Here is a 23,132-nt window from a genome sequence, read left to right as displayed (position 1 = left end):
AGCTCAACACTGTGCCCTCCACTGTCAACAGAGAAAGGTTCTGAGGAGGCCAAAAGTTCTAAATGCTAATGAGGGGCCCAGGAGATTCAGCAAGACTCCCTCCCGCCACCTCTCTCCCTCTTCCGTCACCACAACAGGAGTCTGCCAGCCCAACCATGGCAGCTTCAGTCCCCACACTAGGTGTCATAACTGTCTGTAAAGGCCAACAGAGAGTTTTGGATTTACATCGGCCCCAAATTTGCTTGCTTGCCCTTTGCTATTCAAGCTCTTTTCCAAGTTCCCCCCTGAAACGTTTCAGACTATTCCCCACCCCCCAACAGAAAACTGCTCTGAGAGCCTCTACAAACCCCATCCTCTAGTCTAAAGCATTTTGCTCAGTATCTCTTGCTTGTGACTCTGGGGCAGAGCAAGATGGAAGAAATTCTGTGTCATTCACAGAGCAACTATTTTTCTGTCTCTTGGCTCTTCTGCAGGAACGGAGGGGGGTTGGAGGGGGGCCACTGGAAAGTTCCTGGAGTGCCTTGAGACCAATGATCTTCCAGCCCTCATCCCCCTCCCCCAGCTGTCCGCCAGGCAGATGGGGCTGTGAAAGGGCTTCAGAGAGCTGCAGCTCCACCAATCCTATGCTTCTAAAAGAAGGAACCACTCAGGAGGCAGAAGCTGCCTTTTGACCATCAAGCTCCTATGCGCGGGTGCAAGAGCAGATCCCCACACCCCCTTCTCCATCCCCAAACATGCACTAGGATTGCTGCTGCTGCTGCTGCCGCCGCCACCAGGGAAGGCAGGCAGATTATCTTAAGTGAAACCTGATGTGCAGGAGAGACTTTCCAGCCGGTTAATACTACTACAGGACGTTTTGTATTTCAACTTGGTAAATATGATGTAAAGGAACATCACATGGGAAGATAAAAATAGAGCAGCTCAAAGAACAAAAACAGAACCGCCCCAAGACATTTGCCTCTCAATTCATCACTGAAACAGATGTTGTTAAGATGTAGGCTCCCCCTTCCCAAGGCTCACGGAGACACAAGCCAGTCTTCATTCCTTCCCTCTCCAACTACAAGGCACCTGGGTGTGTGCCTGTCCCTCCTCCCTGTCGCCACACACCCTTGACTGCCCTGCCCATTTCCAGAGGCACATGGCAGCAGAAAGACCCCTCTCCGGAGTAAGCTCTTGTTTGACTGAAACAAGGCAGAAGGGGAAAGTGTGGAGGTCACGGGGAGGGCAGTCGAGGTGGTGAAGAGGTGGAGAATTCCTGTAATCCAGAAAGCCAATTTGGACCCAAAGAGATGGCTGCCCTGCCTAAGGCAGTCAGTTCTGCATATTGGGCACAAGACCTGGGATCTTCACAGGGATGCTTCATACCTCTGCAGGGTTTTATAGCAAGAGAGGTGCACAGGGAAAAGTGGGTGGGTGGAATGTACACACATTTCGAAACATCTCAGGTTTATTGTGTGAATCCACTGACAGAGCTGCTCTCCCAGGCCAGAACACAAGGCAAAACAGTTGCCTACAAAATGTCAACACCTGATGGGGCAAACCAGCTTTTCCCCAGTCTGCTGCCCTCCAGATGTTTTGGACTATAGCGCCCATCAGCCCCAGACCAGGGAAGGCTGATGCACACATTTCTCTGCATGGGAAAAGTTGCCGATTAAGAGGGCTTGAAGGTCAACACATGCGGTACGTGAGACTTCACCACAGCCGGACGCTAGGAACTTCCCTCCAGAAATGAAATCTGAATGCCAGGCTGGAAATGGGTGATGCCCAAGCAAGACTCCAGGAAGGCCATGTCTGGCTCTAAGCCCAGCATCCTCCTGTCCTCTTGCTCTGTGGGTCCCTGACTCAGGCCCTGCTCTGAGTGCCTAATCCCCAAAGCCTATTTCACAAGCCAGCTCAGATTAGCACAAGTGGCTGGCTTTGTGACATCTGCTGCCTCCCTGACCTCTCTTCCCAGAGAACACTGCTGACTTCTTTCATGGGCTGGGATACACTGGGAGGAGCATAAGTCAAGGCATTTGACACTGTAAAGATCAAAATCCTTTACTTCATCTGCCCCCCCCCCCAAGCCCATCACAAGGGGAGAGGAAAGCAACTTGCTTCTCGATCAAGCAGTTTGAGGTGAAGAAACGCTGGCCGGGGTGGAGGTGGTTTTGATTCCAGCACACTACTAGGATCTCAGAGGTCCAGCCCACTTTAACATGTTCCATGAAGTGCTAGCCAAGCAATTCGAAGACAGAGGGGGCAACCCACCTCTGTGGGTGGTTTTGTGTCTGACAGAGCTACAGATTCAGAGCCAGCATTTTGGCAAGGGGATTAGCTAGCACACCAGAGCAAGTCATTTACTCACAGCAGAGCTTTCTGTTTCCCCTCTGGCTGGGCCCTCACATGACAAGGCAGCTGATCTGCTGGTTCTGAGAGCCTGCCCAAGTATTTCAAGATCACAAGCCAGGCCTTCTCCTCATTAAAACAGAAGTCACGAGTCCGGAGAAGCTAATAGTTATTATCCTGGCTCCCGGCCCCCTTTAAAATTGTTGTTTCTGTCTGGGGCAGTGGGGCACAATCCACTTACTCTTACAAATTTATCCCTCACTTGAGGTTTAGATGTTCAGCCTGTTTCTGACAAGGCTGCACTCCCCCAGAAGAACCCACTGGGCGGTGGAAAGGTGGGGTACAAGTAAATATTTGAGGATCCACATGTTCATATTGGGCTATGAACAGGATACTTCCAGACCAAGAAAGCACTTATCATCTTTGCGAAGCCCTGTGAAAGCGAGGGCATGTACCAATGCAGTCACAGAAATATTGCCAAATAAAAGGAAGGGCAGCTTGAAAAAAGTACGAAGACTTTCCTCAAGCATGAAGACAACTCAGCACACCTCGCTGCAGCTTTCTCAAAGGAGAAATAAGGGGGAAGCAAAGCAGGGAGCAGATCTGCTCAGCAAGCAGAGCAAATACACCCCGCCAGGAAAAGCAAACAGCAGCATTTGCATAAGCAGATTCTGAGGAAAGTGTGAGGGTGAAATGGCACTGGCCCTCTCTTCCACCCTGGGGAGCCAATCTGGTGGTTTGCCATTTGAGCAGGCAAACATATAATGGAAACCAGCAGGGAGGGCGAGATGGGGGCTTGCAAAGGTGCCATTTAGCACAGCATGCCTAGGAGTCTACTTGGAAGAACAGTCCAGCTTCTGATCCTCCTATCTTTGCCATCCTCCCCCAGCTCTGTCTTTGCCCAGAAAGAGTCCGGGCAGCTTGCCACATCATCTTCTTGGCCCTGAAGCCCACTGTGCAACTGGAGAAATGCCTTGTTGAATGTACAGAATTTGCTGGCGGCCTCAGACTGGAATAATCCTCCCCCCAAAGGAAAAAAACTCTGGCACAAGCATGTTTGTCAAAAGCTGCTGGACTTTCCCCCACATCACCAAATTCTTCTCTTTTCTCAGAGGAAAGAACTTAAGAAGTGCTGCGCAGGATCAGTCTCGCAAACCTGGCCATCTGCCTTAACGGTTATGATGGAGCTGCACCTACTTGTTTCTGGCCATGAGATGCTGGGGGGTTCGCATCTCATAAAATTCGGCAAACCTCTTTGTGCTCCTAGTCTCTAGCCAGTCGACACTTGGCAATCAGCTGCAGATATTATGGTCCTGGGCACAAAAACCAGAGCCATGTCCTTAAAAGGGCTGTACAGATATGGATGTTTTAAGTAGTAAGAAAGCTGGGAGACACAGCTTCTTGGACATCTTCTTTCCAAATTATTATGTGACATAAAAGGCTTGGACTGGAATGGAGTTAAAGGGGCCACGGCAGCCTTTAGGATGGATGCCACAACTGCAAGGCTATTTTTAGATAATCTACAGGGGAGGGAAGAGAAAGCCATCCACTTGATCTAAAGCACAGCTCTGCAGCCGCCTAGCCAGCTCCTCCCCCCACCCGTCTCCTGCACAGAGGATCAATAGCACACTCAAGGCCCTGCGCATTTGCTCCCAGCTGTGCTCAGCGCAAGCCAACAGTGGGACAAGCAGCATGAGCTCATCGTGCTTCCTAGCCAGGGCATTACAGGCTGGACCAAAAGCTTCCAAGAAGTGGGCCTTCGAGATACCAGCACCAGGGCACTGTGCAAAGGTAGAATCAGCCACAACTTCAGATAACCTGGAACCCTCTCATGAAGAAGTAGGGAGCCTCTGGTCAGATGGTGAACTATAAGCAAACAACCAGGCAGGCTATGGTTGGCGTTTACCCTATTATCCCTTTCCACTGCCTGTCATGATCTGTCCCTTTGCCCTTCCTGCTCATCATCCATGCACCAGATGGGAAATCAGTGCAGGGTGGTGGGCTGAGCATTAGACAGGGAAGAGAGACCAGGATAAGCCCCTGCTCAGGGATGAAGCTTGCTGTGTGACTCACTTCTCTTACACAGTTGCTTTGGGAGAAATGCACATGTGAGTGAGCTCCCAGGGGGAGGGGGGAAATACATAGGCTATATCCGCTCCATACATTTAAAGCACACTACCCCCCACCCGAAACCTGGGAATTGTAGTCTACCCCTCACAAAGCTGCAGTTCCCAGCACCCTTGTGCAACAACTTGTCCCTGGCACTCTTAGGGGGAAGCAATGTGCTTTAAATATATGGCATGTACATAGGCACGACGTGATAAGCCTAACAAAACCTTCCTTTCCCTCATGCCCTAACCTTGCCAAACACATTTTAAGCATTCTGGAACGTGAGTCAATCAAGGCAAGTAAAGGGCTGTCTGCATAGATGCTTCCTGCATGCAAAATTCACATTTCCATGGTGCTGATGAAATCTGTAATCTTCCCTGTGATTTTTTAATCTTCCCTTCTCAGTGGGGCCTTGATTAGTAGGTGAGAGGGTCTCTTCGACAGCGGGCAAGGGTTGGTTCAGTGGCCCCTCTGCCCAACAGAGGCTAAGAGGATTAGTGATGACTTGGGAGGGCATGCAATTCTCCCACAGATGTCATAAACCCAGTCCTGAGGACCTTGGCCATCTCCAAGATGTTGCACTCTTAGCATCCTTCAGCAACCTAGCAGTCAGGCCTCTGCCATACCTGTGTGACCTGGGTGGGTGATGAACTTTTATGGATTCTTACCTGCTCTGAACCTGAAGGAAGCACCCTGTGGGTGCCTCTCCTAGAGATCTGGACTGGACTGCTACCTGGGATCCTTTGGCAGACTGGAAGATTTGAAGTCACGAAAGAATGAGGTTGCTTGGACTTCCACTCTTTGTCTTTTGAACGGACAAGGCTCAACAAGTTCTTAAGAGTTCGCAAAGAACTCAAATGTGAAAGTGCTGATCTTCTAACTCACCCTGAAGATCAGCCTCCATATTTGAGGACTGGAAAGGGGCCAATATAATACCAGTTTTTAAAAGGGCATCTTGAAAGGATTTGAGACATTACAGGCTCATTAGCTTAACATCTGTTCCAAGAAAACTGGTGGGAAGCATAGTTAAAAGATAGAATTACCAAGCGTATAGAAGAACAAGTCTTGCTGAAGCAGAACTAGCATGGCATTTGCTCCCACAAGAGCCAATGATGGCCACAGACTTGGACAGCTTTAGAAAAAATTCATGGAGGAGAGGGCTACTAGCCATTATGGCTATGTTGTCCCTCCACTATTGCAGGCAGTATGTCTGGGAATGCCAGTTGCTGGGAGTCACAGGTGGGGAGAGTGTTGCTGCTGCACTCTGGTCCCGCATGCTGGGTTTGTTAAGGAATGCAGTTAATGGGTTAATAATTCTTCATGAGTCAGCAGAGACAACTCATTCACCAGGTGCATCTTGTTACTCTCTTATCTGTGTTACTGGGCAGATTTGGCACCAGCAACAGGGTTCCCATTATGAGAACTGTTTGGCCAGTGTAGAACAAGATGCAAGACTAGGTGCAAGATGCAAGACCTTTGGCCTGATCCAGTTGCAACTTCAGGCTTCATCTGATGTTCTCACACTGCCTTTAGTCTCTACCAAGATGGTATTTGAAGAACTTGGAACCTTGGAAAGAAACACTGGCAAGGCAGGAGCGGGAACCACCCAAATGAACTCCCAATTGGGCAACCACTTCTTTCTGTGGGCCACATTTGTTGCTACAGAATTGGCCACAGATTGAAGAGAGATAAGAAGAGTCAACTAGGTATTCTACCAATAAGGAAATCCTAAGTGAGTTATCCTTTCTTCAAAGAAACCAGCCTCCACTGGTGCCATGTGACCTACCCACATATACATTTTGATACGTTCTTGTGTCTTTGATCTTTAAATTTATTTCCCACCTTTCCACCAAATGGTGCTCCAGGTTGCTAAATGCAACAACACAAGTACAACAAGATATAATGAAACAGCAATAAAATACAGAGTGAGGAAGAACAGAAAAATAAGGCAGATAAATCAATAAAATCAAAACCACCAGAAAAAAACCAGTTTCAACATATTCTAAAGTCAGCTTATCTGTCTAAATAAAAATGTTTTTGCCAACTAGTGTGTGGTCAAAAATTGGGCAAGCTCGTCCCCCTTGGAAATGAGTCCCAGAGACTGGGAGCAGCCACCAAGAAGCCCCTGCTTGGGGTTTCTGCCAAATGTGCATCAGATGTGAGCTTATTGAAACTGCTCCTCTAAGGAGAACCATTGAAAAGGGGTGCAAAGCTCTCCAGAACGGCAGCCCATGGCCAATGATAATGGAAGCCCCTGCAAAATCAGCAGAACCAACAGGTACCCAATCCCCTGTCCAAGTTCCTTGTGTCCAAAGGCAACCAAACAAGTCACCAAGCCTTTTCTATGTCTCACATTACCATAAGAAACATTACAAATAAATTCAACATTATTACAATCCAAAAAAGACTAAAGTAATTACTGTAAGAAACAGCAGTTTAGCACGACAGTAAAAAGGTGTTTGTTTTTTTGGGGTGGCATGGGAAACAGTGCAAAGGATAAGCAGATTAATACAGCACTCTCACACACATAGAGGCCAAATTAATTGACCTGGACGAAGAAAACTACTTGAAGATTGTTAACTATTCTTGTAAGGTGGACAGCAAAGAGGAAGACAGTGCAGTCTGGCACATGGAAAGAGGAGGCATTGACCCTTAAGCTCCATGGGGGGGAGGGGTGGACCTGGAGGGCCTCCCCGATGACTTGGACGAGTGGGCAGCCAGTCCCTGATAATGAAAAAGCCCTTCCAGCCCTTTGAGCTGGGCCTGGAAACCCAGGGGGAGGTGGCGCTGTTTCAGTGCTTTTGACCTGTGTTCCAAATGCCACAGTTCCCCAGCACCACTGGTTGGCTGTTCACTTGTGTGCACTCTCTCTCTCTCTCAATCCTCATTCGTCTTTCCCCTCCCCTCTATTACCTTCACCCCTCTGTATAGCGGCTTTGTTGCTATGTATGTTGATTAATGCTAACATTCATCAAGTTTCACCCATCTGGGCTAAGAAGGGTGCCTGTGCTCTGAGATGTCCCCATTCATAAAACCTCACTTGCCCTAAGACAAAATCAGAAGCAGTTCTGGGCAGAGGCAAGGACTCCCACTATTCACAAATGGCATAAATTAGGCACACTGCACAACTATAATGTACATCCCTTAAAAGCTTTGGGATTGATTTGCGTGGAAATATAGATTCCCTGTTAAAACTTTAGCCATTGTTTCCTTTCCTGTTGACACAAACTCTATTGAAGACCAGCCTGATGAATTGCTATGGCTTGCTCCAGAGGGGCTGCCCTGCAGTCTGTCCCAACGACACAGCATTTCAGAAGCAGAGGAATGGGATGAGATGGGATGAAGGAGACTGGCCAGCAATAGGGAAGAGCAGGAAATGGAGTCTAGGTCTCACCCTCAAACTTCTTCTAAGCTCTCACCTGGCTCAGTTCTACTCTGCAGGCATGAGGACTCAAGGCAGGCACACAGCAAAACATTTTTGATTCCCAAAACTGCCTCCTTGTTGGTGTCACAACTGTTGCTTCTCTTCTCACCTCCCACCCTCCTTCTGCATCAGTCTGGAGGTGTATGATTATCAACACAAACGCTTCCGTTCGCTCTCCCCACCCACCAGCCGTTACTACAAGCAGAAGCTGCACAGAAGTCTTCAGGCTCCAGCTGTAGCTGGAACCACACGCTGTGGCCCTCCTCTGTGGCAAACACATTTCCCTCAAATACTGGTGCCGATTCTGCCAGGGAATCACTTGCCTTCGCCTGTCTAAAGCTGCCCCGTGCCACTTTGCACCAGGAGAAAAAAATATCCAGAGGCTGCTCAAAGCGTGTGAGATCTTTGCCAGAGACAGGGGCACTTACCAGAGGAGCCAACCTGGGAAGGTTTAGTTGGAGCAGGAATGTGCAGTTCCAGTTGCCCAGGTCGTAAACTGGGGCCGTCAGGTGCCCCTTGTCCTTCTGTCTGACCTGCTGGAGAGGATGCAATCTCGGCCAAGACTTCAAGGTCCTTGAGGATAACCTGGAATCAAGGAATAAAAAGAGATCAAGGGGTGGCTGACAAGGCAGGCAGAGAAGACAAGGACTCCCTGTGCTCTTTTCCTGCACTTTCCCCAGCTCTACAATATCCATTTTTGAGATACAGGAACCAGAACTGAAACCAGTATTCCAAATGCAGAGGCTCTAAAGGTTTGTACAAGGTCACTTTAATATTGGCAGTTTTATTTTCAGTTCCTTTCTTAACGATCCTGAATATGGAATACTCCATTGCAAACAAATGTTTTAATGGTCATAGCCATAATGTGCGCTCTTGAAATGCATGGATTTAAAATAATGGGAAAGTGGTTAAATCATATGAATGGAGATTAAGCCAAATACAGGATTTGAGGTGGGAGTGTGGAAGCCAAGCGATACCCAGCTGTTATTAACCTGCAATGGGTACACCCCAAACACAATGACGGCTTCTAGTAAAACTAGCCCCTGGCAACCACAAAGGTTAAGCTGGCAAGCAGGCAGGCATGGTGTCTTTTGAACAGGTTCTGCCTTGCCCTTATGATCTGACATTCAATCCCTGATTGATCTTCTGATTTCTATGAGACTCTTATGAACTCACTTCCATCCCTGCACTTGAAAGACTATGCACAAGCTTGATGGTGCAGCTCCCACATCTCCTGCCCTGCATCCCATAATTTCTAGCTATCCAAACTGTGCAGAATAATACCTCCAAGCTGCATGTCTATCCACACACACAAATGTCCCTTACCGGCCACCATTTATGATGGTGGGGAAACTTGCGAAGCAACGATGGAATGTCTCACTTTCCTCTTATGTGCCTTGGGCAAGGGAAGGTGGTGTAGGGATGTCACTCAGAGCATAAGCAGGACATCCCAGCAAATCTAGTTTTGAACTAAGAGCAAATTCAAACATCCAAAGGGAAATTTCTTCACTGGCTTCATGATGAGGACTCAGTGCAGAGGGTCCTCTGCATAGGCATTTTAGAGGTTGTCGTGGGCATGGCAAGTCACTGTTGCCATTGTCAGCAGGAATTGAGGCTTTCGGGAGGATAAGGACCTGTTTTCATGCATCTCACCAGGGATGCTTTTCCAAGAAATGATTACCTGTCAAGCCAACACCCCCAGTCAATGGGATCAGGTAAGGTGAGCATGCAAAAATGAAGAAAGAAAAAGAAAAGATATTTAATATCCCACCAATTTCCCTCCAGAGCTCAAGGTAGCCTCCATAGTTCTCACCACTAATTTTATCTTTACAATCACCCTGAGCAGTAGGCTGGCCCAAGAGCTATAGTGACTGACCCCAAGGCCAGTTTCATGGCTGACTGAGAATTTGAATCTGGATCTTCTCAGTCCTAATCCCGCACTCTAACCCAACCTCTGCCAACTTGGGTGTCCTCCAGGTGTTTTGGACTACAACTCCTATTAGCCCCATGGCTGTGCTGGCTGGGGCTGATGGGAGTTGTAGAAGAAACATCTGGAGGGCCCATGGCTGGGAAGACTGCCCTTGCCCCTACTATGATGCCACCTGATACATGAAGCATTAGGCCCACAGGGTTGTCTGCTCTCACTGGCAACAGGATTTTCACGGTCTTGGGCAAAGATGCCCCCAAGTGCCAGAGGCTGGGCCTGGGGTCTTTCACCAGCTTCAGCCCCTGCCCAAGGTCCACTAAAAGAAAAAAACAAAACACCAAACCAGGCATGTGTACAGCACCAAGCTTGGCATCTGTCCTGTATTGTGCCATGTTGCATGTTTAACATGTCGCTCAACCACTTGTCAAGCTGCCACAAGTATCACAAACTTGATTCACGGCCGTGGCATCACCACCACTGCACAGGTAGCACAATCTGCCCACAGGAGCCCAGGAAGGCATTGTGCTCCACTGCCAAAACAGAGGCGGCACACAAGGTTTTAATCTGGTGACTCAGTATAGGCCTCTCACTTTTGCAATGTGTCCACTCTAACCCACCTTCCCTAATCACACCACGCATTTGAAACACTTTAATGCCACTCTGAACAGTCATTACTTCCCCCAAAGAACTCTGGGAGTTATAGGTTGTTAAAGGTGCTGAGAGTTGTTAGGGGAGCATCGTTAGGGCTATAAAATCCTCCAAGTGGTTTAACAGTCAATCCCTCTTCAAAGGGAACTTGGGACATGGTAAGCTCTGTGAGAGGAATAACTCTCCGCACCCATAGCCAACGGCAGTTCCCAGAATTACTTGGGGGAAGTCACTGACTATTTGCAGTGCTTTAAATGTATGGTGTGAAGGTGACCTCAGTGGGTGAGCTCTGCTTCTTGCCCAGGTTCTCCTCACCTGATCCTTCCCCTGGGTTGGGACAAGTGAGGCTCAGTTATTCCACCGCACAGCCTGGCCTTGGAAGAGGAAGAGCGTTTGGTATATGGTAGCCTCGATCATGAACTTTGAGCACTCTCTGCAAGCAAGGAAGGAAGGCTCCACAGGAGCAGCATGAAGTTATCTGCTCTGGCCAAGGCCCAGCACCTACATGAAGGCAAGAGGCCTCCCGCGGCTACCTCTCCTCAGCAATGGCCAGTGTCCCATTACACCCTACTGCTGAACCTATATAGACAATGTGGAACCACCTGGGAATGGCATTGAGCAGCAAGCAGCTGCGGCACCAGGAGGCTGTCAGGGGAAAGCACCACATCTTGGCCACCGCTGCCCTGGAAGAGGAACGAGCAAACGAGTTTGCACATATCCATTTTTGATGTGCACTGCCTTGCCTTGTCAAGTTAGCTGGACCCCCCTGGACCCTATTCAGCCTGGCGGTTTCCACATGCAAGGCTGCCTTTGAATGAACTGAAATGGTGCATCCTACCAAGCTCAACCAGGATGGCGAGGAGGGGAAGGGAGAGTGTTTTGCATGCGCAATGCATCTTTCCACTAAGCAAGCCTCCAGCAGGCAGCTTCTCTCTCTCTCTCTCCCTCTCTTTTGTGCGAGCGAAAGAATGAAACTGGAAGGGTGTAAGAAAAGCAATATCCTGCAGGAACACAAATGCCTAACGTTGCCACGGCAACAGGCCAGGTGCCAGAAAGGCGCATCAGCTGGGTCCCATCATCTGAGAGCAGCAGAAGCAGAAGCAGCCGAGGCAGCAGCTCTTTAAGCTCCCATTATTGGACATGAAAGGGCTGAGGCCACAGAGGCCCTTCCCCTCCCCCATGGACAAGGCAGAGCGTGCGGAGGGGGGGCTTCCTGGTGGGGGAAGGGGTGCAGCCCAGAAGCACAGCCACCACCACCCCTAGCATTAAGAGCCACCAGATCAGCTGGCAGAGATTATTTTTTAAAATGGGAAGGTGAGATTACTTTTTTAGGATTTAGGCTCAAAGAAAGAAAAGCCCTAGATAAAACCGGCAGCGAGAGATGCTCCTATTCTCCGAAGGTGGGGAAAAATAATAGCATGTAAATATTAATCTGGTTTGCACAGGTCGCTGCAGCTTTTGCCCAAGTTCTATGTAATCTGGAAATCTGTTTTTATTTCTTCTCAGATGCTGGATCTGGTCAGATGTGCCTTATGGAAAAGATGAGAGCAGAGACACACCAAAGGGGGAGGGTGGAAGGAGGAACAGCCTTATTGGGAATGACAGTGAATGCATGTGTATCACAGCATAAAGCTGAGCTTTTTTGACATGTTTTCATGTATCTGTCCATAACCACAACGATTAGGAAACAGCACTGCAAGGAGGTTTTGGGATTTTGCATCTAATATGTTTACTACCACTGCGGAATGGCTGAGAGTGACGGAAAGTGGAAAAAACACAGCTCAGCCTTCCACATGACACTAGCTTTGCTGAGTGGAGAGCAAAAGCATTTCAAGGAGGCGTTTTCTAGTAATGAAAATCCTGCTGCTGCTGCTGCTGCTGCTACTGCCTTCCCCCAATGCATGTCTACGAGACTTCCTCTGCTAACCAGATCTAGGTCAAGTTAATGTGCCTCATGTTCCAGTTGAACCAATCTGATGTTCGCTCCACTGGCTCATGTGCAAGCTGCCCCAGTCTTGCTGAAGAGGCAGTGCATGAAAGCACACAACACACACTCCTCCTCCTCCCAAGACTCGAATACTCAAGAGTGCCAGGCCTCAGCACCTTGGGAGTGAATCCTGCTGCCTCTTTAAGGATGGGAACACAAAATGCCACCATGGCTGGAAAGTGGTCTGTGGGGAATGACATATCTGTCCCAGGATCACCAGTGCAGGAACTGGTGCTGCGTGTTGGATTCGACTCCCTGAAAACCTCTCATACCCACTGCTGCAAAAGGGGGGCAATGCTGGGTCTGGGCTTTGAGGCAGAATTCCTGTAGCCTCCAGGGCTTCAGTACCCTGTGCCTGCTCTGGTCCTTCCGCACCCCTAGCATCAGAGCTACACAATACAGGTGCATTACGAGCACTGCGTAAATGGGTCACCTCTTTCCATAAAATGAAGGCAGCTTTGCAGTACGTGCACATAGCTTATGTAGGGGCAGTGGGAATGCCATTATTCAGGAGATAACTTTGCCACAACATCAAAAAGAGAACCTCAGGGCTTGATATTGGTCTTCTGAGATCCCAGGAACACCATTTCACACAGAATCCACACACAACAATTATTTAGCACTAGTCATTGGTGCTCTTGCATCCTCTTGCAACCTACTTTTGTGCAAAGCTATCCTCTGCTGCTCACTAACAAAGGGCTCTCTCTCTCTCTCTCTCTCTCTCTCACACACACACACACACAGATACAAGTCCAAAAGTCAGCATCCTGAGCAGAAACATCTGCCTGACACTGCTGTCACATCCCATCCACTCGTCCCACCGCCACCACTGGTGGGCAGGTTTCTGGTTACCAAAGGAGTCACCCTGAGCTCTCTGCCTTGCTTCCCTTGCCTCTCTGCTCCCTTCTGAAGAGGAGCGCGGTCAAGGGAGCAGAGCTGGCAAAGATAACTGGAGCTAAAGGAAATGAAGCTGGCCTCTGGCAGACCTCCAGTGCTCAGGCAGACGTGACACATTCGACAGCAACTGAGAAGCATCTTCCCTTCACGAAAAAGGAGCTGCTGATGCTGCTTCCCCCTCACTTCCTACCATCCACAGAGAGCAGTATCTCAAAGGATAGAGGCCTCCTTATACTTGGGATAGGCGGGGTTGATGATGCAACTTGTGAGTTAGCCCCAACCACAGAAAAGCCAGGGGGGGGGAAAGCTCCAAATCCTCCTTCAGAAAGAACAGGAATAGGTGCTGCTGTTGCCCCAATCCGCTGCCACATGGCTCAGTTCCCCAACTATCAGCATGTCTATTTATTTAAGTATTTATAGGCACATAAAAACATGGCAATAAAATCAACAGAAGCAACAACAGAATCAATAAATACTGGCTAGCAGAAAAAAAGAATTCAAGTTTCAAAAGCCTGTCTAAATAAGAGTTTTCAGAAGATGACTACAAGAGGGCAGGGATTGTTTTCGCCGAGCCCTCTATTGGCAGTGAGTTCCACAAGCCAGCCAAGCCCACCAGTAACACTCCATTACAGGATCTCAGTGGTGGAGGTGGAGAGCAATAGACCAGGCAAGTCCTTGAGTTACTTTTGGTCCAGGTTGTTTGCAGCTAACACAAGAACCCTGAATCGGCAGCCAGTGCAGCTCTCTCAGCACCGAGTAACATGTTGCCAGTAAATCTGCTCCTGTGAGCAGCTTTGCCGCCTCATTCTGGGCAACCCAGCCAGATGGGCGAGTAGAAATAATAAAATTATTATTATTATTCTGCACTAGTTGCAGCTTCCAGACCAGCTACAAGGCAGCCCCTCACAATGTGTGTTACAGCGATCAAGTCCCGAGGTTAGCAATGCATGGGCCATTGTGGCGAGGCCATCCTGGCCACAGAAGTCACCTGGGCATCTAGGTGACAAACACGGACTGAGGAATGTCCTCCAGCTTAATGTTCAGATCAACTGCCCCTGGGCTGATGGATGAATCAGTGGAACACAACCTGCCAAGTGCAAATAGGACCGTGCTGCTAGAAACTCTTCCGCACAGGTTTCTGAATAGCAGAGGACCAGGCAACAGAAAATGCAGAGGCTGCTGCAGACTCTGAGGCCCCCTAGTGGCCAGTGCCTGACAGAACACTTGATGCTCCCAGCTGTAGGGCAATCAAGGAGCCCAAGCTCAGCCCCACAGGGAGGTGGGAGGGCTGAAGGGGCCCCGTCCATCTCATAGGAAGGCGGCCTGGGCCCTGAATGCAACTCCCCTTCTGCAAGGGCAGGCAGCAAGCTCTCTCTCTCTGTCGCCTCAAAGGGCTCCTCTACTTAATTTTCTTTTTGTACAACCATAAGAGAAAGAAGATACCCGGTCAAGAACAAGATCTCCCCTATTTGGCAGACACCCAAAAAAAGAGTGCAATGTGAAAACTAAGCTTGATCCCTCTTCCCCATTTCCAAGAGAAACCAATCAATCTGTCCAGTGACAACTTAACTAGCCCCCTTTTCAGTGGGGGAAAGGGATGGTGAACTTTGCCCCTTGGTCTCTGAACCAGAAAATTTCACAGTCCCCATCCTGCTTCTGTTCACTCTGGAGCTGACATTGCCAGAAAGCAGGAAAGCAGGAAAGTCCCCCCCCCTTCTCCCCACACTTTATTTAAGCTATTGTGGCTCAACACAAATGCCAGCAAGGCCCCAAAGCAGCAGCAGCAGCAGCCACCATTAGCAGCCACAATCTACTGGGAAATTTATCCCACTGAAACAAAATGGGATACGCCCAGAAGCGCCAACACCATTCTCAATGAGCCATCCACCATAACCCCAAGATATTCCCGATTAGTCCCCTCTAGTTCAGACCACATAGGAGAAGTTAGGAATTTTGATGACCCAACGTGCACCTTTTATTAATTCAATATTTTCTAAAGTCCAATTCATAACCTCTGACTACCCAAATGTTTTCCCTGAGTCTAGAGTGTACACAAACTAAAAGGAGGGGTGTCAGAGGAGCTTGCCTCTCCCATGGCACCAGCTCACACATCTGAATAAGTTGCCTGCCTCACCCCAGGGCTGCCCTGTCCCTAAAAGTGCTCTCCCACACCCACATTGTCCCTGGAGGCTGCCACATTTGCCTGCAAATCCGCTGGCCTGCAAATGAAATGGTGACTCCAGGACTACAGCGAGAACAAGGGGAAGGAAGCACATCCGAGGTCACATCAAGCTCACCCTCCTTGTTCTTTGTAACACACCAAAGTCCCAAATTTCAGCCTTGGCAAGCTGGGAGCTGGGAAACCGGGGGAACTGCGGGCCGAAATCCAACCAAGCACAAATAAAAGCATAAACGGATAAAGGCAGCCATTCACTTTGGCACAAGCTTTTGTTAAGCTTCATTGTACTTGGGATCTGCATCACATGGAGAAAAGCCCCATGGGACTCAGTGTGAAAAAGCCCATTCCGCAGGAAAGGCTGGGGCAAGAGGGCTTGCAGCTCTGGGCGATAACGGAGCGAGGAAGGGGAGTGCAGGAAAGCCCCTCCCTCAGGAAAGCCCTGCGGCAGAGGGGTACACAGGAAAGTGGGTGAGAGCGTGAAGGTCTTCAGAAGCATTTGCAATTTGTCTCCCCACCACCCGAAATAGTTTCAGGACAACCACATGGATGTCTCAGTACTCTGAGCAAATGCCAGACTCTTCCCTGCCAAATGTCTCAGTGAGCACCCCCCCCCCAAGCACCTCTCCTTCCTTCCTTCCTTCCTTCCTTCCTTCCTTCCTTCCACTCACCCAGTGGCACCAGGGCTATGGGCTGGCTGTTCCCATGGGATCCCACATTGTGGGGAAGGAGCTCAGCCGCACAGTGGTCTCAAGAATGCTCCCAGGCATCTTGACTCTGAAATCTCTGGCTTGCTGGGCAAGTAAGACACAGTGTGCCCTTGCATCAATCAATCAATCAATCAATTGACATGTGGGACTCTTGCCAGTCAAGCATCGTAGTGCAGACCCTGGGAAATGGTAAAGGCCTTTTTTTCTGCCCAACCTCTAATCTGATCAATGCACCCAAGGTACATCTTGATCTGGCTTACTCAGAGCCCTACTGGAGAACACCTCATGCCCAAGACACTGCAACCCCCTGACAAACACATCCTAGGTACCCAAACACCCATTAGCATCCATCAAAGTTAGGATCCTCTGTGCATGTACCTCCATACCTCCAGTATGCAGCTGGAACCCCTTCTTGCGCATCATGCATTTTGGCTCTCAATACGCCCAGTGGGAAAGCTCAGATCCAACTAGTACTCCAGCTCCCCTTTGTTGCAGGGGGAAACCCTTCCTGGAGTAGCCAGGGGAAAAAAACACCTGCTTCTAAATATTAGTGGTCTATTCAAGCCCATTCAATTCAATTCAAGCCCATTCCATCTTTGTCTGATCAAGGCTGGCTTTTGGGCAACCTCAGTTGTTCCAATCCTTGTTAGCATGGTCCCCCTTTCTACTTGCCTTTCCTCCCTCCTGTCTTTTTAAATCTGCTTAGGGAGGGCTCTAGGAGAGGCACAAAACACACAGACACCTTTCACAGTGATACAGATGCAATACAGAGCTCAAGAAAACCTTCAGGGGCTCAGCCTACCACCACTCTCCCATACTACCTTTTCTCTGGTTGTTTGCTGGCAGCAATACATATTATCAATGAAGAGGCAGAGGTTCAGGCAGCTTAAGTAACTCCAGGGGTCCAAGTGCCAAGACAAACTCCTGATTAACTGCAATCCACCCACCCAGCCGAAGAAGAATCACTCCCCATCTGGGAATAGGTTATATCTGAGTTTTTCTCTCACACAGGTACTGATGCTGCTTTGCAGAGATGTGTGTTTGCATCCTTCTTTCCCCTCCAATGCAATTCAACTCCACACCTGTCTACCTGGCTCCAGCAAATCTTTACTGTCTATGTTTGCTATTAGATCCCTCACATCTGTACTGTGTCCTAGATTTAACTTCCAGGCTGCCAGTCCAGACCAAATACTATGTAAATAGCCATGGCCTCTATTTGTAATAAACAGCGTATTTCCAAACTTTGATCTGCTATCTAGTTGCTCATTCCTTTCAGTGTAATTTGCATCATGGTATGTGACTCCAAGATGCATGTACTTCCCAAATTGTGGACAAGGACACATGGCACTAACTTCTAACAAAGGATGCCCTGGACCACAATGATCGCTTACTAAGGACCTGTGTGCAGGGCCTCTGCTGCGAAGTGTATCCAGCTTCATATATCTTCAGTATCCCAACAATATCTCAGCCTCTTTGCAACAAAGAAAGTAGCAGAGAAGTCAAAGCCAGATGATAGAAAGGGTCTCATCCTGGCGCAAGATCCACCAAGTGGGAATACTTCAGCAGGCAGCTCCCTTCTTGTGAAAGTGAAGCTGAACTTGCCATGGATTTTTATTCTAGGAGATCGCAGGAGGACATTCCTGAGAACCATCCCCTCCGAGTCATGAGGCAAAATCAAATTAGAAGCTTCACCAGAGACAGCAGCCTCTCAGCTTCCAGGCAAATGCGACTAGTACAATTGCTTCCATTATTCAACAGCTCAGACTGCCATGGCCTCCAAGGGAAGCACCATCTGAAGTTCCACGCTGAGAATATGTGGCTGAGGAAGGGAAACTATGAAAGCCACTTCTTTCAATCACCTCTTAACATGTGGGTGGTTTGACAGTGCTTCACTCTGTTTACAACCTAACCCGCTAAATAGAGCTGCCCAAGAGCATCAGTGCTCAGGAGACAATGAATTTGATGAACTTTTCACCTGTCGTCTGAGTAACCTACTAGCCACTTTTACTCTCTCAGTACACAAGTTGTTGTTGTTGTTGTTTTTAAAAACACAAATAAAATAAATGGAGGTAAATGTTTCCAGTGCAGGATTTATGCTCACCTCGTCAGACTCATCAGATAATGTCTTTAACAAGATGGGAAACAGGCTGTCTGTATGCCGGAACATCTGAAAGGCAAAAGAAGTCCAAAACAGTCACAGAAGTCACTGTGTCTGGTGCTCTGCCAGAGGCTGCCACCACAACAGCAAAGGCTGCCTCCAGGTTTAAGAGCATCCCAGTCCTTGTGCTGGAAAGATGCCCTCCTTCCCCGCAAGCTTACCAAACAAACTCTGCAGCTGAGGCCCGAGTCATCAACTAGAGGGAGGGCTTCTTCCTTTGAAAAGTATTCTATTGCTTTTTGATATATTGAACTAGATTGCACGTAACACTCAGCCAAACTGTGTTTTAACATGAACACGCAGAGAGGAGACAAACCATGCAGCCAAGGCTTTTCTTGATTTACAGCTCATGGTTTGTCTGCAGTGAGACAGGTCCCAGGTTCAGAGCACTTTCCATGCCAAACCACAGCTTAGGTCAGGGCAGCGCAGCGCAGCAGCACTGGAGGGAGAGAAAAGCAGCTGTGATCTCCTCTCGGGAAGCCTGTGTGTTCACACTGAAGCATGGCTTGGCTTAGCATTACATGCAAACTGAGCCAGAGCACTCATAACCGTAGCACTTTCAGCAGACTCTATGTAAAGCAAGAAACAATTTAGGCTTCCATCCATTACAAGCAGCTTTATTACCAAGCCAATCAGCACCAAAAAGCGGGGGGGGGGGGCAGAAAACCTGGAGGAGAAAAGGAAGAAAACTTCTGCAATTGAATGTTTCAAGCTCCCAAATTTCTCTGACTCAACAACTGTGCCTCACTTAATAAAAAAAATTAGTTCCTTCTGGGCTGAAAAAGCACATGTATCCTGAGTGCAATGCTGTACAGTGGTACCTCAGTTTTCGAACAACTTAGTCCCCAAACAACTTGGAACTTGAACGCTGCAAACCCAGAAGTCAGTGTTCCGGTTTGCGAACTTTGCTTTAGTAGCCAAATGTGGTCCTGAGCTTCCATTTTCACTGCTAATTTGCACACCCCCCCCATTGTAATCAAAGCCTTCCATTTCAGATTGCAGTGTTCCGAGGTGATATTTGGAGCTTATATTTGGTGCTTTTGTTTTTGCTATTTTTTGCGTTGTTGTTTGTGTGGCTTTTTCGTTTTTGTGACTGTGGCTTGTTCTTCGTTTTAAGATGGATTGATTGTATGACTGCAGAAATGGATAAAAGCCCCCATCCAAACAATGACTATCATCAGTGCAGGTACGAAAAAAAATTATTTTAATTTTTATCATCTACAATACTGTCTTATTTATTTTATTTTATTGTACAGTACATTGATTATTGCTTTCATCTTAAGGATCAATGGTCTCATTAGATAAAAAAATTCATGTTAAATTACTGTTTTAGGGGTTGTTTTTAAAAGTCTGGAACAGATTAATCCATTTTGCATTACTTTCTATGGGAAAGCATGCCTCGGTTTTGGAACGCTTTGGTTTTGGAACAGACTTCTGGAACAGATTCAGTTTGAGAACCAAGGTACCACTATATTCTTAAGAGGCAAGTTTGCTTTCCAAAGCTTTAAGAATAGCATCTTAGCTGCTCTTCAAGGAAGCGTCAGGAGGAAAAGAAACTCTAATGTGGGCCAATGGCCATGCTGCAGGCCTGATCTGATCAATGAGCAGACTTGCCTTGCGAGGCGTCTTGATGTACAAGTGATACAGCCACTTCAGGACTGCTATCCGTGTCATCATCCCAATGGTTGAATCGTGAAGGTGACAGTCCAATACTTGGACAATTCCATCGAGGTTCAGGGTCACCTGGATTCTCTCAGTGCTAAAGGTAAAAGGAGACAGAAGTTAAGATCAGGCAGGAACATGGTTTCATTCATTCACTCAATGAATTCCTATACTGCCCTTCAACATAAATAACCTCAGGGCAACTTGTACCATTTGGTTTCCCTATTGTCAATGGCATTTGCTGAATGACTTCTTCTCAATACTTAGCTGCCTATATTGAGTCCATATAAAAACAGCACACAGAAAATCACAATGCAACAGGCTCCTTGGTTCATCATTTTACCTCAACAAACACTTCCCATATATACAGCTTTCACCTTGCAAAGAGACAAAGTTTATCTCCCATAAATCACTAAAATATTGCTCCTTTGCTTGCTTTCTTAAGCTGCCAGCTGAATGAAAGCAAAGTCATTCTCTATTCCAGTAATGCTGGCAGCTATTTTCCAGCAACTGCTCCCATCCTTTGTCTGTAGATTGAATACTTTTTTCCATTTTGCTTCCACCATTCCATTTTGTATGCTTAAGAACAAACCCTTAAAAATCTGTGGCAACTAAAGCAACTGCTGTTGACTGAGTACCATCTCATGGATCTGTGTGGCTGCATGTTGCTGAAAAAAATTATTCTCTTTGGCTTTCGGAAGAAGGAAAGCAACATATTGACATTCCATCCCATTATGAAAGATGCACACATAACCAAGAGGATGTAACTTATTTCCTCCCTGCTCCTGGTGTTGCCCTGCATGCTGCAAACCCCCTTCTGTGATTTGTTTTGTTACTAATAATAGCTTGTGCTTATTGATTTGGTCCCGGGGGCACGTGATGTAGCCACATTGCAAAAGCCACACAGGTCTGCGTCTTGTCAGTGCACGGATGTGCAGACCACTTGGAAGCGCCATGTGCATAGTCTTGAGCTCCACAACGGAAGAACAGTGGGATGTCAATATATTACTCCAATTCCAAGGAAGTACAAAGGCTCCTGCTACTCCCAAGGGCAGATCACGTCTCCCTTCCAAGCAGATTTGGAAGGAAGGGAAGAAAATTGGCAGCCTCACAGTTAGCAACCAATTCAGTTCCATACAGAGAATGGCTGGAAGGAATGCATGCTGCCCCTTTTAAGAGGCATTAGGAGGCATGCATGGAACAGAGAAAAAAGCAGGTTTATATTACATCTATAAAATAATTTTAAAAATATTTTTAAAAAGTCACAGGGGATATTATGCAATCTCATTTCAATATTCCAGAAGACACAGGGAGCAAGCCCACCAGGTACTGCTGACTCTGCACCTTAATTTTACTGGGGGCTGCATGGGACCCACTGCCCTGCAACAGCACTGCAGAAAAGCAGCTCTTGAGCTCGCCTCATTTCCTGGTCACAAAGCCTCCAGGATGAGAGGTGGAAGATGCTTCCAAGTGCCAGTCACTGGGCAACAAAAGGGACAGGAGGGAGATGTGGCCTCCCATGTCCTGCTTGTGGGAAACACTTGCCTGCGAGTGCTCCAATTGGAGAACAGCCTTTACCAAAGGTGTCATGGGCTTTGAAGACACTCAAACTCAGGATGAAAGGGAGAAACATGCTAAGAGGAAGGCACACTTGGCAAACCATCACCATGATCAACTCCCGCCCAGAAACCTATGTCCCCACTGGGGAAGGACGTGTGGATCCAGAATTTGCCTCCACAGTCACTTATGGACTTATTGTTAAAACCGTGTTTATGGAAGACAATTTTACTTGGCTATGAGTGATCGCCAAGGAAGAAGAAGAAAAAGAAGAAGAAGAAGAAGAAGAAGAAGAAGAAGAAGAAGAAGAAGAAGAAGCAGCAGCAGCAGCTGCCACTGCTTGTGGAGTCCTCACTGAGGTGTCTGATGGGCCACTGTAGGAAAGAGGTGGCCTGGGTGGTTAGATCCAGCATCAGGCCTCCAGTGCTCTAAGGCACTTCTCTTTCTCCAGCTGTTATGCAGCCCCTTATCTGTGAGTCCACAGCTAACTGTGTTGACTGCTGGCCTCCAAATCACCACATCCACTTTTGACTCCTAGTTTTCATTGCTCCTTCTCCAAGAATTTTTCCTTCCTCCTGACCATTCTCAGCATATTGATCAACTATCATTTGTTACTACTGCAATTAAAATTATGGTGCTGTTATTGTTAAAAGTCAAATCTATAATTACTTCGTATAAGCCTGTACATGGAATACAATGCACCAACAGAACGTTGTGTATGGATCACTTTCCCCACAAAAGCCTACTTGTGCCCCAAGGTCACCCTCAGGGAGGAATTGTGAGTGCCCCCATTCCCCCAAAGCAGCAAGCAACCACCAGGAGAAAGGTCCGTCACAGTGCCAATGCCTTGCCCTGGCACCTACGCTCAATACCCTGTCAGCACCGAGCAAAGAAAAGTTTTACTCTCCCAGGCATTCCAACCATGAGTTCCATTCCCAAGGCTTGGCCTTTGTGCTGCTCTGCCATCTCCTGGTCTAGGCTGTTTTATTGTAACATAACATTTCTTTAAAAATGAATACATACAGTTCTGGTTGTTGCCTCATCTAAAAAAGGGCACCTGAGAGCTGGAAAAGGAGTGACTAAAAGTATGTGGTGGGGGGAGGTTGGGTTGAGAACTTTCCCTGCAAGGCAAACTGCAAAACTAAGATGACTAGGGGAGGAGAAGGGAGACTTGAGGAGCTGCAGAATTATGCATGCTGCAGTACAGCCTTTGCCAACCTGGTGCCCTCCATGTGTTTTGGACAACAACGCCCATCAGCCCCAGCAACCTTACAGATATGCAAGCTTCCAGGTATACAAGAAACCCAAGGCTGCTGAGAGGGCCACACTCAGGTTCCATGCTTCCTTTAAATACACAAACAGACTGTCATGGCCTGTTCATTTTATGGGGTGAAGGCAAGCTAACTGTCTGAGCAAATGCCACTCAATTATCACCTCCTCTGCTTCAGCAAAGTTTTTATCTCACAGGATTCAGCTGCTTTGCTCTTTCTGCCCACTGGACAATGCCCATCCCAAATGCCCGGAAGGAAACCTGCGAAACTGCTGAATG

At 47.9% G+C, this 23,132-nt stretch overlaps 1 protein-coding gene across 1 annotated transcript in view; it reads right to left on the bottom strand.

The window, feature by feature from the left end:
* Positions 1-23,132, bottom strand: part of VAC14 (VAC14 component of PIKFYVE complex) — a 70,444-nt gene that overhangs the window by 37,252 nt on the left and 10,060 nt on the right. Inside the window, exons 11-13 of the mRNA XM_053399392.1 lie at positions 19,979-20,123; positions 18,308-18,373; positions 8,290-8,446 (exon numbers count right to left, since the gene is read on the bottom strand). Of these exons, the coding sequence (XP_053255367.1) occupies positions 8,290-8,446; positions 18,308-18,373; positions 19,979-20,123 (368 nt within the window). The remainder of the gene's footprint in view (positions 1-8,289; positions 8,447-18,307; positions 18,374-19,978; positions 20,124-23,132) is intronic.

This window comes from Podarcis raffonei, chromosome 8, assembly GCF_027172205.1.
Source record: "Podarcis raffonei isolate rPodRaf1 chromosome 8, rPodRaf1.pri, whole genome shotgun sequence".
Lineage (NCBI taxonomy): Eukaryota > Metazoa > Chordata > Lepidosauria > Squamata > Lacertidae > Podarcis > Podarcis raffonei.
The sequence above is the reverse complement of the archived record's forward strand: the minus strand, read 5'-3'. Positions and strand labels throughout refer to the sequence as shown.